The sequence below is a fragment of the Monocercomonoides exilis genome, assembly GCF_001643675.1.
Source record: "Monocercomonoides exilis strain PA203 chromosome Unknown scaffold26-1319188, whole genome shotgun sequence".
NCBI lineage: Eukaryota > Preaxostyla > Oxymonadida > Polymastigidae > Monocercomonoides > Monocercomonoides exilis.
This window is the reverse complement of record NW_027150571.1, coordinates 531,842-546,122: the sequence shown is the minus strand read 5'-3', so window position 1 is coordinate 546,122 and position 14,281 is coordinate 531,842. Positions and strand designations below refer to the sequence as shown.

Genomic DNA, 14,281 nt, shown 5'->3' with positions numbered 1-14,281 from the left:
ATGTGCCAGTCAAATAATTGAAATATGAAAAAAGAAAAAAAAAATGGCAAATATGTCCAATTCAGCAAAGAAAAAACTTAGCATCTTTCCTGCTGAATTGAAAGCGCATCCTTTCAGCAAGTCAAAAGATAATAGCAAAAAACAAAAATTAAAAGAACTAAAGAACAAAAATATAAATTAGCATTAAAAGAAAAACAACGACTAAACCAACTTGCAACTACTAAAAAAAATTATAGTTGGTGAAGTCGAGTTAAATAATACATTAAAATTGACAATCAAAAATACAATGATATGTTTTATGATCTCTCAACCATCACAAACATCAGAAGCCTTTCTCTCTTCTTCTTCTCTTCTTCTCCTCCACCCTCAAACTCATTCCAAGGCTTTTCTGGAAATAGTGAATTGTGAATAAAAAGAATAGTGTACATATACAAATATAAATACATATTTCACATTCACATTTGTATCATCTTTCACAATCAGCAGCAATATTGTGAACGGGTAATTACACAAAATTAAAAATAAAAATATCAATTGACAGTTAAGAATTTTAGTCCTCCCACTCTTTCTCTTCTTTTCAGATACCATCTTTCTAACACATTGCTCCTCATCTCCTATCCCTTGTCTCTTCCAACATCATCATAATTATTCATCTATCTTCACTTCTTCACAACCATCACAACCACCACAACCACAATAGGAACAACAATAGCAACCACAGTCCCTGCACTCATCTTCTTCTTCTTTTCTGGTTCTGGCTCATCTTTCTTCTCCTTCAGGTATTTCTCATACACATCTTCAGGAGCAGCCTCTTCATCTGTTGCCCCCACAATCCATCCTTTGTTATCGTCGTTGTAATTCTTCGCAAACTCAAAGGAGTCTTTCTGTTGGCTGAACTTATCAAAGTCTGGAGCAATGATGCACAGTGATGCCACCGATGAATCTTTCCCTTTGTTGTCACCTAACTCAAGTTTGCCTTCACCCGGAAGTTTCAAATTATCAACTGCATCTTTCACTTCAATGAAAATAGCTCCTGCCTTTCCACTTGCTGCTTCACATGACTTGAATGAACATTTCTTTCCTCTTCCCATTTCCACTGTCGAATCGTCATCAACCATCTTGATCATAACACCTACACACAATCCATTCTCTGATTTCACTCCATTCATGGTCAACCCTTCTATTTGAACACTCGATGCTTTTTCAGCTGCATCTTGGATGTTGATTGCTGCTCCATCTGTCACACTCACTTTGTTGATCTCAACTGTATCAAGTTTGACTGAATAAGCACCTTCAATATCAAACAATGATTTTTCGAATTTCACTTCATTATCGCCCTTGCATTCAACTCCACTCATTGAAAGTTCTCCTTCTTTCACATTAACAAGATGGATTTTGGCAATTTCTTCATCATTTCTGGGTGCATCTGGCTCTGGTCTCACAAATTTGCAGTTCACAATACTCAACTTAGCACTTTCACAATCTGCAACAATCAATGAATGTGGATCGGTATTTGATTCCTCTGGCTCATCCAATGACAATGGGAACAAGAAGGATATTCCTCTGAACTCAACTTCACTCTTGCATGTGAACAAATGACTTTCTGATTTAACATTACAATCGATCTCCACTTCTGTTTCTTTTTCTTCTCCATTTGCTTTGGATACACCCACAATCGTTATCAATGAAAATTTTTCAAATGTGACAGCTGCAGCTTTGAATGATTCATTCGTTCTGATGATATTGATCTTGAAGTTTTCTCCTCCAACACCCACTCCAAACAATTTGTATGCTTTATCAAGACTTTTCTTTGGGTTGTCATAGCTCAATCCATTATCGTTGTTATCATCACTTCCTGCTGGACTCACATACACATTTGTGTTCGGATCAAAATACACTTCTGTGAAATCAACTTCATTTTCATTATCAGTTCCTTTTGCAACAACAAAGCATTTATTTTCATTTTTCTTGTATCCAGATGCAAAGCTTTGCTTCATCGCTATTGCCATGTCTCTATGAAGGCTGACTGGCACATCTAAATACAATCCTGTGTTCTTTTCAGCATTCGAAGTTGTATCTGAATCTGAAACCTTGCATCCAGTAAATTCTAAATTGGTTCCTGTTTCTGGCCATGTCAGTTCATCTGCTTTTGTTGCATTTTTCATCTCCAGATATATTGCTCCTGCTTTCCCTTTTACACATGTGCATTTTTCAAATGTTGTTTTCCCAGTGTTTCCAATGGAGAATGTGCTTTCTGCATGTTCGCTCTTCACATAAAGTGCTCCACATGTATCTGTTGATGCATCTTCCGATTTGCATTCTGTGAATGTGCATGTGTCCAATTTCACTGAAATAGCTGTGTCTGTATTTCCAACAATTTTTATAACAGCACTTCCATTTGATGTTATCTTCTTCAGATTCAATGATGTCAATGATACAGCTGTCACTGCTGTTGTTGTTCCATCAACCAAAAATGGTGTCTCTGAAAATTTCACTTCGTTCTCAGAAGTGCATTCGACCTTGTTCATTGTCAATGTCCCTGCACTCACTTTCACAAGATGAGATTTCACTTCTTCCCCTGTGTTTGTTAGCATCCCAAGTGTATTGGTCGATGTTGTTTTCTTAAAATCACAAGTATCAATTGTTAGAGAAACTGATCCATCAGTAGCATGAATCAAGGCATATGGTCCTTCTTTCCCTTCAGATACGCTTGTTTCTTGTCCAGATGTTGAGTTGAAATCAAACACCAAATTCTTGAATGTCACTGTTTTTTGACAGGTGAATAAATCGCTTTCAGAAATATTGCTACAATCAATCTCAACTTTAGTCTCAGCTTCATTTCCAGTGTCCCCTGCTTCTACCACTCCTTCTATAGTAATTCCTGTCTCTTTTGAGAATGTCACAGCTTCTGCTTTAAGTACTTCTTGGTTTGATTTTTCATTTTCTTTTAATATTTTAATAGAAAATTCTCCTGGACCTTTTGATTTATCCAATAAATCATTAGCTCCTTTTATTGTTTTAAATGGTTTTGTTTTTGTTCCATCTGCTGTGTCATCACTTCCTCCACTTTGAACATATGCCTCATGTGGATCAAAATATATTGCAGTGAAATCAATATCCTCACCTTCATCAGTTCCCTTAGCTGCAACAAACCAGTCATTTGTTCCTTTCACATAGTTTTTGGCAAATTTCTCTTTCATTGCTTTGGCAATTTCCTTGAACTTTTCACTTTTCACATCAAGATACAAACCCGTACTCTTTGATCCGGCTGTGCAATTAGTAAATGTCAATTTATTTTCTTCAGACCATATCAATTGATTTGCATTTGAAATTGCTGACATCTTCAGATATATCCCACCTGATTTCCCATTGGCACATTCACACGAAGAAAATGTTGTTTTTGTACCTGAGAATCGTGAACTTTCTGAAATATTAAATTTGCTATCTGATTGATCACTTTCAACATACAATGCTCCACTTGTTGCACTTCCAGCTTCTTCTGTTGATATGCAATTGGCAAATGTACACCCATGGACATTCACTTCAATCTTTGTTTCACTTTTTCCCCCAATCTTCACCACTGCACTTGCACTCGACTCGATGTTATTCAATGTCGATGCAATCAATGTCACTTTTGTTGCTTTGTCAAACAAAAACGGAGTGGTTGAAAACTTAGCAGTGTTGTTATCATCACTGAAAGATACTGCCTCCATGTTGAATTCACCTGCTTCCACTTTTACTAAATGTATATTGGCTGTTTCTGTTTCTGTTGGACGAACAAATTGGCAAGTGCTAATTGTTAGATTAGGTGATAGTTTATCTGAATCTGTTGTCATGGATGAATGATCAGATGACCCTGAAATTGATTCCCCTGAATTTGCAACCAATCGAATAATAGCCAATGTGCTTCCATCATTAGATGCATTTCCAAGTGATATTGGATATATAAACTTCAGAAACTTGAATGTCACATTTTGCTTACAAGTGAACAGATCCTTGTTAGTATCACTTTCACCATTTCCCTCAGCAAGATATGTGCAGTTTATTTCCACTAACTCAGGAGTCCCATTTGCACTTTCATTTTGTTTTCCTTGGATCATTAATGAAACGTTTTTATCAAATTCATTCACTCCTGCTACTAATGCAGGTTTATCTTCATCTTGTTTTATAATTGTAATGTTCAATTGTTCGACACTTGAATCATTAAGCTTGGTTAATGCATCACTAATCTTTCCAACAGGGCTACTTTCAGTTCCATTTCCACCAGTTGCTCCACTTTTAACGAACACTTCTTTTACATTTTCAGAATATATGGAAAGCACAACTTGTAAAAAAACAAATTTCAGAAACATTTTCAATCGATGTTCTTTTCTCAATTCAATCAAAGATCTACAGACACATTAATCGTATAATTGTTGTTGTAATTTATGGTTAATCACATACTTTGTATTTTTTGGTATTTTTTCGAATTATTGAAAATTTTCATATTTCATTAGAAAGAGTGTATTCATAAATATTACTCATAGAAAATTCCTTTTTAAATTATTAATAATCAATAAAAGTCATTGTTTCAATTTTTCACTGATTATTATTTGGTAAGATTGGTTCATGTTCAAAATGCTGGACTTGACGTGTCATATTATGTGTGGCTTTTTCAAACAAAATTATCCTTCAGAAAGTGTTTCTGATTCTTGTGAGTTCTCCTATTATCTGTGCTTTTGATATGAAATGAATAAGGACAAATTGTGAAAATAAATGAAACAAACATTGAGTTGGAAGGGTTAATAATGTTTAATTGATAACATTTTTGTGAGACTGAGTTCACATGAAAAATAAAGAAACAGAATAAAAATGATTTGTTTTTCTGGGTATGTGTCAATTAAATAAAGGGTATAACAATTGTCATAAGTATATTTCGAATTAATACTACACCATTTTTGTTGACATTCAAATGGTGCAGTTTTTAATGGATAAAAAAAAATACATTTCATTTGTTGTTTTCAATAATGTTCTTCATTTATTAAATTCTTGATTCAACATACTTCCATACAACAACCAGTGATGATTTTTCTTTCATTGAGCACAATCACATGTTGAATCATTGACAAAAGCCAATGGAAAGAGAAACATTTGATAATAATGATAATATTCATGTTTTATTGTTTAATTGTTTTGTTGTTTAAATGTTTGTTTGTTGTTCAATAAATAAATTGATAGATGCACAAAACAAATTGAAATGATTGAATGTTTGAAAAGCATTTGTGTTAATTTAACATATATTTGTTTAATGTTTTGTTCGATGTGTGAAGTGTGTGGACAAACTGCCAGTGGACAGCAACTTCTTATGGAAACACACACGTATTCATCAATGACACAGCAAAAGGCACAGTAATATGTGTGGGCTGTCATAGTGTCAAAGTAATCTCAACTTCACTTTCTTTCCACTCTTCAAAATGAACACCTTGCTGAATGTTTGAATGTGTTTGTGAGGATCAACCAAACATTTGTCGATGAAGATCTGTTCTTGTTCCATGTTCCATGTTCCATGTTCCATGTTCCATTCCATTCCACATGTGAAATGGCAGAGATGGGCTCGGAATGGATACAGATGGAATGATTGCAGGAAAGGAAATGGACCATCGTTGATGGACTTTGTTGTTGTAATGTATTTTGAATTGGAGAAAGAATAATAAATGACTTTTAGTCTCACTCTTGAAACAAAAGAACATGATGAGGTCAAGATGTTGTCCATGGAAAGGAAGCCAAGAAAATGTATGTCTGAGTTTATTCTGTCAATAAAAATAATTTCTATAATTATTCAAATTTTTGTTTTTGGAACATGTTTTCAGTTTTCATGTATATTTATCAAACAACAGAGGGACACAGCGAAACAAGAAACAGAAGAAGAAGAAGGATTGTTGGTTTGATATGATTTGTTTGGGAGTTGTGAATGGAGGGTTTTTGATTCATTATGATGTGACAGATCTTCCTATTATTTATTATGAGAAAACACAACAAGAACTTTCCATCAGCAAAATCAAAGAGATCATCCGATATCATTTGATATCATCAGGAACATTGTATCTTTTGTTCAGTTTGTCCATGAGCTTGATTGGGAGTTTTTGAAAAGTGGATGAAGATATGGTGATAGTTTTGAAGAAACAAGAGTGGATGAGAACCACTTTACAAGAGATGGAGCAAATGAGATGGAAAAGCTGTCAAGATTTGTAGATCTTTGATTGAATTGAGAAAAGAACATCAATTGAAAATGTTTCTGACATTTGTATTTTTACAAGTTGTGCTTTCCATATATTCTGAAAATGTAAAAGAAGTGTTCGTTAAAAGTGGAGCAACTGGTGGAAATGGAACTGAAAGTAGCCCTGTTGGAAAGATTAGTGATGCATTAACCAAGCTTAATGATTCAAGTGTAGAACAATTGAACATTACAATTATAAAGCAAGATGAAGATAAACCTGCATTAGTAGCAGGAGTGAATGAATTTGATAAAAACGTTTCATTAATGATCCAAGGAAAACAAAATGAAAGTGCAAATGGGACTCCTGAGTTAGTGGAAATAAACTGCACATATCTTGCTGAGGGAAATGGTGAAAGTGATACTAACAAGGATCTGTTCACTTGTAAGCAAAATGTGACATTCAAGTATCTGAAGTTTATATATCCGTTATCACTTGGAAATGCATCTAATGATGGAAGCACATTGGCTATTATTCGATTGGTTGCAAATTCAGGGGGATCAACTCAAGTGTTGTCTGATCATTCATCCATGACAACAGAATCAAATAAACTATCACCTAATCTAACAATAAGCACTTGCCAATTTGTTCGTCCAACAGAAACAGAAACAGCCAATATACATTTAGTAAAAGTGGAAGCAGGTGAATTCAACATGGAGGCAGTATCTTTCAGTGATGATAACAACACTGCTAAGTTTTCAACCACTCCGTTTTTGTTTGACAAAGCAACAAAAGTGACATTGATTGCATCGACATTGAATAACATCGAGTCGAGTGCAAGTGCAGTGGTGAAGATTGGGGGAAAAAGTGAAACAAAGATTGAAGTGAATGTCCATGGGTGTACATTTGCCAATTGCATATCAACAGAAGAAGCTGGAAGTGCAACAAGTGGAGCATTGTATGTTGAAAGTGATCAATCAGATAGCAAATTTAATATTTCAGAAAGTTCACGATTCTCAGGTACAAAAACAACATTTTCTTCGTGTGAATGTGCCAATGGGAAATCAGGTGGGATATATCTGAAGATGTCAGCAATTTCAAATGCAAATCAATTGATATGGTCTGAAGAAAATAAATTGACATTTACTAATTGCACAGCCGGATCAAAGAGTACGGGTTTGTATCTTGATGTGAAAAGTGAAAAGTTCAAGGAAATTGCCAAAGCAATGAAAGAGAAATTTGCCAAAAACTATGTGAAAGGAACAAATGACTGGTTTGTTGCAGCTAAGGGAACTGATGAAGGTGAGGATATTGATTTCACTGCAATATATTTTGATCCACATGAGGCATATGTTCAAAGTGGAGGAAGTGATGACACAGCAGATGGAACAAAAACAAAACCATTTAAAACAATAAAAGGAGCTAATGATTTATTGGATAAATCAAAAGGTCCAGGAGAATTTTCTATTAAAATATTAAAAGAAAATGAAAAATCAAACCAAGAAGTACTTAAAGCAGATGCTGTGACATTCTCAAAAGAGACAGGAATTACGATCGAAGGAGTGGTAGAAGCAGGGGACACTGGAAATGAAGCTGATACTAAAGTCGAGATAGATTGTAGCAATATTTCTGAAAGCGATCTGTTCACCTGTCAAAAAACAGTGACATTCAAGAATTTGGTGTTTGATTTCAAATCAGCATCTGAACTAGTCGCAAATGAACAGAAAGATAGTTCAAGCACATATGCCTTGATTCATGCTGATTCAGAATCAACATCACTAACAATTGACACTTGTGATTTTAAGCAAACAACATCGACCAATACACTTGGGATGCTTACAAATACAGGGGAAGAAATAAAAATCCATCTTGTGAAGGTGAGTGCAGGGACATTGATGATGACAGGTATTAAATGTGTTAATGATGGGGAAACAGCTTTGTTCAAAGTGACACCGTCTTTGGTTGAAAGGAGCATAGAAAGTTGTGATAGAGGATGTGGAAATGAAGAAGGTGGAAGTGGAAAAGGAAACAGCAATGAGCATCAAAAATGGAATAATCGGAGAGGGAAAAGAGATCAAAAATAATAATAAGAATAATGAAACAGAAGAGACAAACGGGATGATTGTTGCTGAAGGGCTTCGGATGGAAGGAGTGAAGTCGAAGAGTGGGAAGACAGCAGTGTTGGAGATATTGCTGGGAGAGGAGAATTCGAAGGTGAAGATGTGAAGGACAAAAGCATGCACATTCAAGGAGTGAAAGGCAGAAAATGGGTAGTCTGGAGCGATATATATTGAGATGGAGCATGTGAGTAGGAATCTTAAGCTTCCAGGTGAAGGAAAATATGAGTTGGGCAACAATGATGAGAAAATTCAGTAGCATCGTTGTGCATAATTGTTAATGATACTGACTCATTTAGCAAATTCGTAATGCTTCGAATCTGCAAACTCAAGGAGCAGGTTTGCTCCTCGATAATGAATGTTAATTTAATTTATGAGTGGTTTTAGATCAAATTTCTCCAACAATTTTACGTTTTTACATACCATTATCCGCATTTGAAATGACTCAAGATACTGTTAGAGTTCCAAATAGCGATAGTGAGGATAGAGGATTTGATCCTATTCACAGGCTTTCAAGTGTAGAAAACATGATGGAGGAAATGACTAGAAGCCAGACATGGACAACTCAGTCCGGAGCTGCGAAGATGATACCAATGAAGAAGGAAAAGAGGTAGCGACTTAGAAGAAGAAGCAAATCGAGATCGAGCGAGTAGGAATCGGATGTTGATTTCGGTGATCTGATCGCGAAGCAGAAACAAGGAAAGCGTGAGAGATTGCGTCGTTCAGTTAGCCGCACGAGGAGACGGGAAGACGAAGAGGAGAGCGACTGGGATTCGGAAGAGCAAGAATTTCAGGAAGATAAAGAAGGAATAGTACACTTTACTAGATTTTTTCCCAGGGAGTGGTTGACACCCCGGAGACAAGCGAGCGAGTTGAAGAACTTTATTGAATTTTGTAAGGCTGGATCGTTAAGAATGAACGATGACATACTGAACACATTTATCCCAGAGAGTGAGAAGGAGTTTTTTACAGGACACACAGACACAAATTGGAATGAACTAGCTAGAACAGCAATCACAACAAAGGGGATAAGAGATTCACCGGAAGCGAGCCGAGCAATTGAGATCCTCCAGCCGGACCTTGAATCGGGCTTTGAAGCAGCTAAAGCAATTGCATTACTAACAGTGAAGGAACTAGAGAAGGCGCATTTCATGGAAGAGGAGAAGGAACGACTGAGATGACTGTTTTGCGCCTATGCGCTTATTGCTGACTGTATCAGCAGAATTAACCTACTAAAGGTTATACCCCAATCGGGTTAAGAAAGCGCGAAAGGCTTTTTAGAAGGAGGAATGTCAAAAGAGGTGCGGGAGAACCTGAAAAAATTGGTGGAGAGTACTAGCTTTTTTCAAGCAGAGGGAAATGCAGCAGGATACGGTGCATCTCCTGACTCCACAACAGGTTTCGGGCCCACAACAGCCAGAGGTGGACCCCCGAGAAGATACAGTACGGGAAGGAGCACCCAAGGATTCATATACAGACAGCTCCAGAGAAGAGTATACAGCAGGAGCTTTACAGATTTTGCATAGGTGTAACTGTCTACCTTTTGTAATTCTGGATTTTAACTATTAATTTTGTGATGTTTCAAAAGCAAAAATTATTTAAAAATCTTTGTATGGACCGATTTTTCGCAAAAATTTTTGTTTCTCGTGAAAAAACTATTTTTAAAAATTGACCCATAAATTTGAGTATTTTTTCAAAAAATAAATAAAATAAGATAATTATGAAATAAAAAGTGGATAAAAGGTCATTAATTATAATATTGTTCTATTTTAATAATAAAAATTTGAGAAATAAAACACAAAAAGAAATATATTTTAAAATTAAAATTATCTGGTCAATCCCACAATTATATTTTTAATATCCAAAAATTTAGAATTTGCTTTCTTTCGCCAAGAATTGAACCCCCATTTGCGAACATATAACAAATAAAATGTTTAGAAATATTATAAAAGTGTGCACTAAATGATTATTAACATTTCATTCAATTCTTTACAATTTTTGATTATGATTTTTAGGAAGATTATTTGCATGCAGCACAAGGATATTATTATTAAACTATGGTGCCAATGAATAAAGAAGAACAAACAAATCGTGTGAAACATTCTTATCAATAATAAACACTGTTTCATTAAAATTTTTGACAAAACTCATAAAATATCATTTATTTTATTCTGAAAAAAGATAGATGTTAAATGATATAGCCGATTTGAGTGAAAATTGTACAAAAATAGCGCAAGGTTAAAAAGAAATGAAGTTCGTTGGGAATATTATTCCACCAAGTTTTAGCAGAACAATCACATCAGTGATCGAATCAAACACTCAAAATGGTGAATTGCACTTGAAGAACTGTGAGATGAGTGTGAATGGAGGGAAGGGAAGCACAATTACATTTTTCTTAATCAAATCGACGGGGAAGATGGTTGAACTGGAGTCTGTCACGATTTTAGATGTGAAATCAACAGTTTCGTTGTTTTCAATTTCACTTTCATCAGGAAATGTGAATGAACAGGACTACAAAATGAAGTTGTTGAATTGCACACTTAAAAGTCTGGAGATTGATAGAGAAGGAGAGGCAGCAGTGTTTGGAGGGAACATGGGGGTTGGGATGATGATGAATGGAAGCAATATTGAAGAGGCATTATCAGAAAAGAGTGAAGAAGGAGAAGCACTGAATATAGCGTTGAGTGCAGAAGGATATGTTGCGCTTGAAGAGAGTTCATTTACTGGATGTGTTTGCGAGAATATGAGTGAGGGAGGAAAAGGAGGAGGAATATATTTGGATTGCACTTCAAATGGAGAAGTATTTCAACTTTCATCGACATCGTTTTCTGAATGCTCAGCAACAGTTGGGAAGAACATGTTTGTGAAGAGCAGCAATCTGGTGAATACTGTGAATACAGAGCGTTTTGCAATTGTTTACACAGAGTACGAAGAGGATGGGAATGCATTTGTTGGGGAAGATGGGATTAATGGAGAAATGGATCTTCGAGTGTTTCTTGTTTCTTTGAAGTGGATAGAGGTGACTGTGTCGACTGGTGGGCATGACACTTTGGGATGCGGAGATGAGATATTCCCATGTGAAACGATGAAAAGTGGAATTAATCACGTTGACAGAAGTGGGACAGTTGGAGAAAGGAAAGTGAAAGTGAAAGATGAAGGGACAATTGAAGATATTTATTCATTTTCAGATGCACTTGTGATTGAAGGGTGCGTTAATGAGGGAGATGAAACCAAACATATTCATATCAATTTTGAAGAGACAATCCATGGAGATTCTGCATCATCATCTTTATCTGTTATTTCATCAATTCAGCCACTCAGCATGTTATCTTTGAAGTTACAGATTCCAAATCAATTTGTACCGAGCAAGAATTCCTTAATCTCATCGAGTAATAATCTTCAACTCGAAAACTGTTTGTTTGAGATTCAATCAGCAACAAATACTGTTCAATACTCATTGATAACCACAACCACTGGAAGTTGCACATTGAAGGAATGCAGTTTGGCAGATTGTTCATTTGCCAAATCACCATTGGTATTAGCTTCTTCTGTTTTGTTTGAAAACAACAACTTTTCAAATATTGTAAACACTGGAAGCGGTGAAGGAGGCGTTGCAAAAGTGACATTAAAAAATGTTGAAGATTTGGTAATCAAATCAACAAATGCATCATCTTGCTCACTTTCATCAAGCAATGGAAAAGGTGGGTTCTTGTATTTGGATTGTCAAAATTGCTTGAATAAAAAGCCATTCTTTTTTGATGTTGGAATCACTTTTGAGAACAACAATGCGGCCATTGGAAAGAATGTGTTCATTTTGGGTAAAGATTTTAATTCTTCTGTGAAAAATGACTCATTCAAGTTCGATTATTCCTCAATGATAAATGATTGCAATTTGTTTGTGGGGAGTGATTATCATCATTCAAACAAAGATTTATTCATATTCCTCGTTCCATTCAGCTCAATTGAAATATTTATTTCATCGAATGGTTTTGATGTGAAACGTTGCGGAAATAAAGGAGAGGCAAGGCTTGCGATTTATAAGCTTGCTGTGCTGCCGACAGCATAGCAAGAAAAGGAGTAGTTGCTGGAAAGAGCGTTGGGGTTTTCATTATTGTTAACAACAAGTTTTGTGGGGAGGAAATCGAGAAAGGAAGTAAATTTTTGGTGGCTAATGATTGCGTATGGATAGCGAACGGAGGAGAGATAAAGAAGGAGAGTATTTTTGAGAGAGAGATTGAGTTTGGTGAAGTCGAAATTACAAAGGTGGTATGAAGGAAGAGTGGAGCAGGGATTTCTCGTAGTGGAGTATGTGAAGACAAACGGAGAAGTTGTAATAGACAGATTAAAGAAATAGGAAATAAAATGAGTGTGATGATGAAAAAGAAGAAACAAAATGCAAATTATATGAGGAATTGTTGTTAACATCAAATTTAAAAGGTTTTTGGACAATGAAAGCAAAGAAAAAGAAAAATAGATTTATATGATCATTATTGAAGTAAACTGAGAAAGCTTGTGTTGGTTGGAGTGATGAGTGCTTATGTGGAATAGGATTGGGAAAAGGATTAAGTGTGCATGCGATTTGTGCGAATTTGCGTGAAACATAAATTCAAAAACAATTTGAGATGGAGTTTGTGGATGAAGATAAGATGAACAAGGCTGAGCTGAGGAAAAGAAGATAACAAAAAGTCTGACAGGAAGTTAACGGATTAACTTCTTCCTGTCATGAAGTTTGATGGAGATGATGCTTTCTTATGTTAGCTGAAGAGAAATAAATACGAAGCAGAAAGAAGAGCGGTGAATGTCTGAGTGCAAAGATGTCTGAGATGAGACTTCTTCATAACTTTTGAACTGTGTAAAGCATGGTTCTGTGAACAGAAGGCAGGAAAGTGAATGAGTCGAATGTGGGATTTGAGTTGGGATGGAGCAAGATTGTCGAACACAGGATTATGTAGGTGCAAAGGGGGATTAAGGATAAACAGAATCGCTCTTCTGGAAGAGTATCATTTGAGTATGTGATGTTGTCTGTGCATCTGAGTTTGATTGTCGAAGGATTGTATGTGGAATGTATTGTGAATCAGAGGAACAAAGAAGTGGTGGCGATGAGAATTGTGCTGAAAGGAGAAGAGAATGACGTATTAAGATGCAGGAGTGGAGCGAAATGAATTCACTCTGTGAGGAAAAGAAGCATGAAGTTCAAGCATTCTTGAGGAAGTGAGAAGACGATTTCTGCTCTATTGAAGCGGAAGTGAGTTATATGTGTGGATAATTACATTTGTAAGTAAAAGAATGCGGATTTGGAAAGCACAGATTTGAATAGGAGAGTTAATGAAGAGATATTTGCGTTTCAATTTCGAAAGATGGAAATTTCAATTATCTGCATTGTGGAATTGATGGAATTATTAAGTGGTAATATTTGTTTCTGTTCTTTGTTGGATAAGAAATTGTACAATATGCGTTTATCGAATCTGGAGAAATGTAATGTGATTGATTAAAGAGGCAGATTTGTCCCACCTATTCTGGAAGGGTGCGAGCAAATGAATGTGGGTCTGAGGATGAGGAAAATTATGATTGGAAATATTAGCAATATAAGGGGAAAACATGTTTAAAAAAACTTTCTTTGTCAATTCAAGTAAATTAAATTGGAGTGAATATGTGCAACATTAATTCAAGGAGTGTTTTTGAAATATATGTTTCATTGTTATCAACGGAAGCACGAATGTGCATTGGAGCTGAAACAGAAAAGGCAAAGCTGCACAGGACAGAATCTGCAAAGAATTTTAAAAGATAGTGAATTGAACAGAGTTTCTGGTTGTGAAAAGAACGATGAATGAAAGAATGGTTGCGAACTATCAGGATTGCATGGTGAAGGGACTAGAGTCGATATGTTGCACACTTTGCTGTGAAAGAGGAGGGGAATGAGAGATGATGTGAAATGCATGAGGAATGAAAAAAAGATGTAGCATAAAATTA

The 14,281-nt window shown here is 35.7% G+C and overlaps 4 protein-coding genes across 4 annotated transcripts; 3 read left to right on the top strand and 1 right to left on the bottom strand.

Annotated features, from left to right (window-relative positions):
* Nucleotides 1-659: 659 nt before the first annotated feature.
* MONOS_17663 (uncharacterized protein) lies at nt 660-4,352 on the bottom strand (the record flags this gene model as incomplete). Its single annotated transcript, XM_067870604.1, has 1 exon — nt 660-4,352. One exon carries the CDS (start codon nt 4,350-4,352, stop codon nt 660-662), a length of 3,693 nt encoding a protein of 1,230 aa, XP_067726263.1.
* Nucleotides 4,353-6,268: 1,916 nt separating this feature from the next.
* MONOS_17662 (uncharacterized protein) lies at nt 6,269-8,278 on the top strand (the record flags this gene model as incomplete). The annotated part of the gene is made up of 1 exon (XM_067870603.1): nt 6,269-8,278. One exon carries the CDS (start codon nt 6,269-6,271, stop codon nt 8,276-8,278), a length of 2,010 nt encoding a protein of 669 aa, XP_067726262.1.
* Nucleotides 8,279-8,751: 473 nt separating this feature from the next.
* MONOS_16467 (uncharacterized protein) lies at nt 8,752-9,492 on the top strand (the record flags this gene model as incomplete). Its single annotated transcript, XM_067869374.1, has 2 exons — nt 8,752-8,921; nt 9,150-9,492. The coding sequence occupies 2 exons, from the start codon at nt 8,752-8,754 to the stop codon at nt 9,490-9,492; spliced, it is 513 nt and encodes a 170-aa protein (XP_067726261.1).
* Nucleotides 9,493-10,664: 1,172 nt separating this feature from the next.
* MONOS_17661 (uncharacterized protein) lies at nt 10,665-12,377 on the top strand (the record flags this gene model as incomplete). Its single annotated transcript, XM_067870602.1, has 1 exon — nt 10,665-12,377. One exon carries the CDS (start codon nt 10,665-10,667, stop codon nt 12,375-12,377), a length of 1,713 nt encoding a protein of 570 aa, XP_067726260.1.
* Between the last annotated feature and the right edge of the window lie 1,904 nt (nt 12,378-14,281).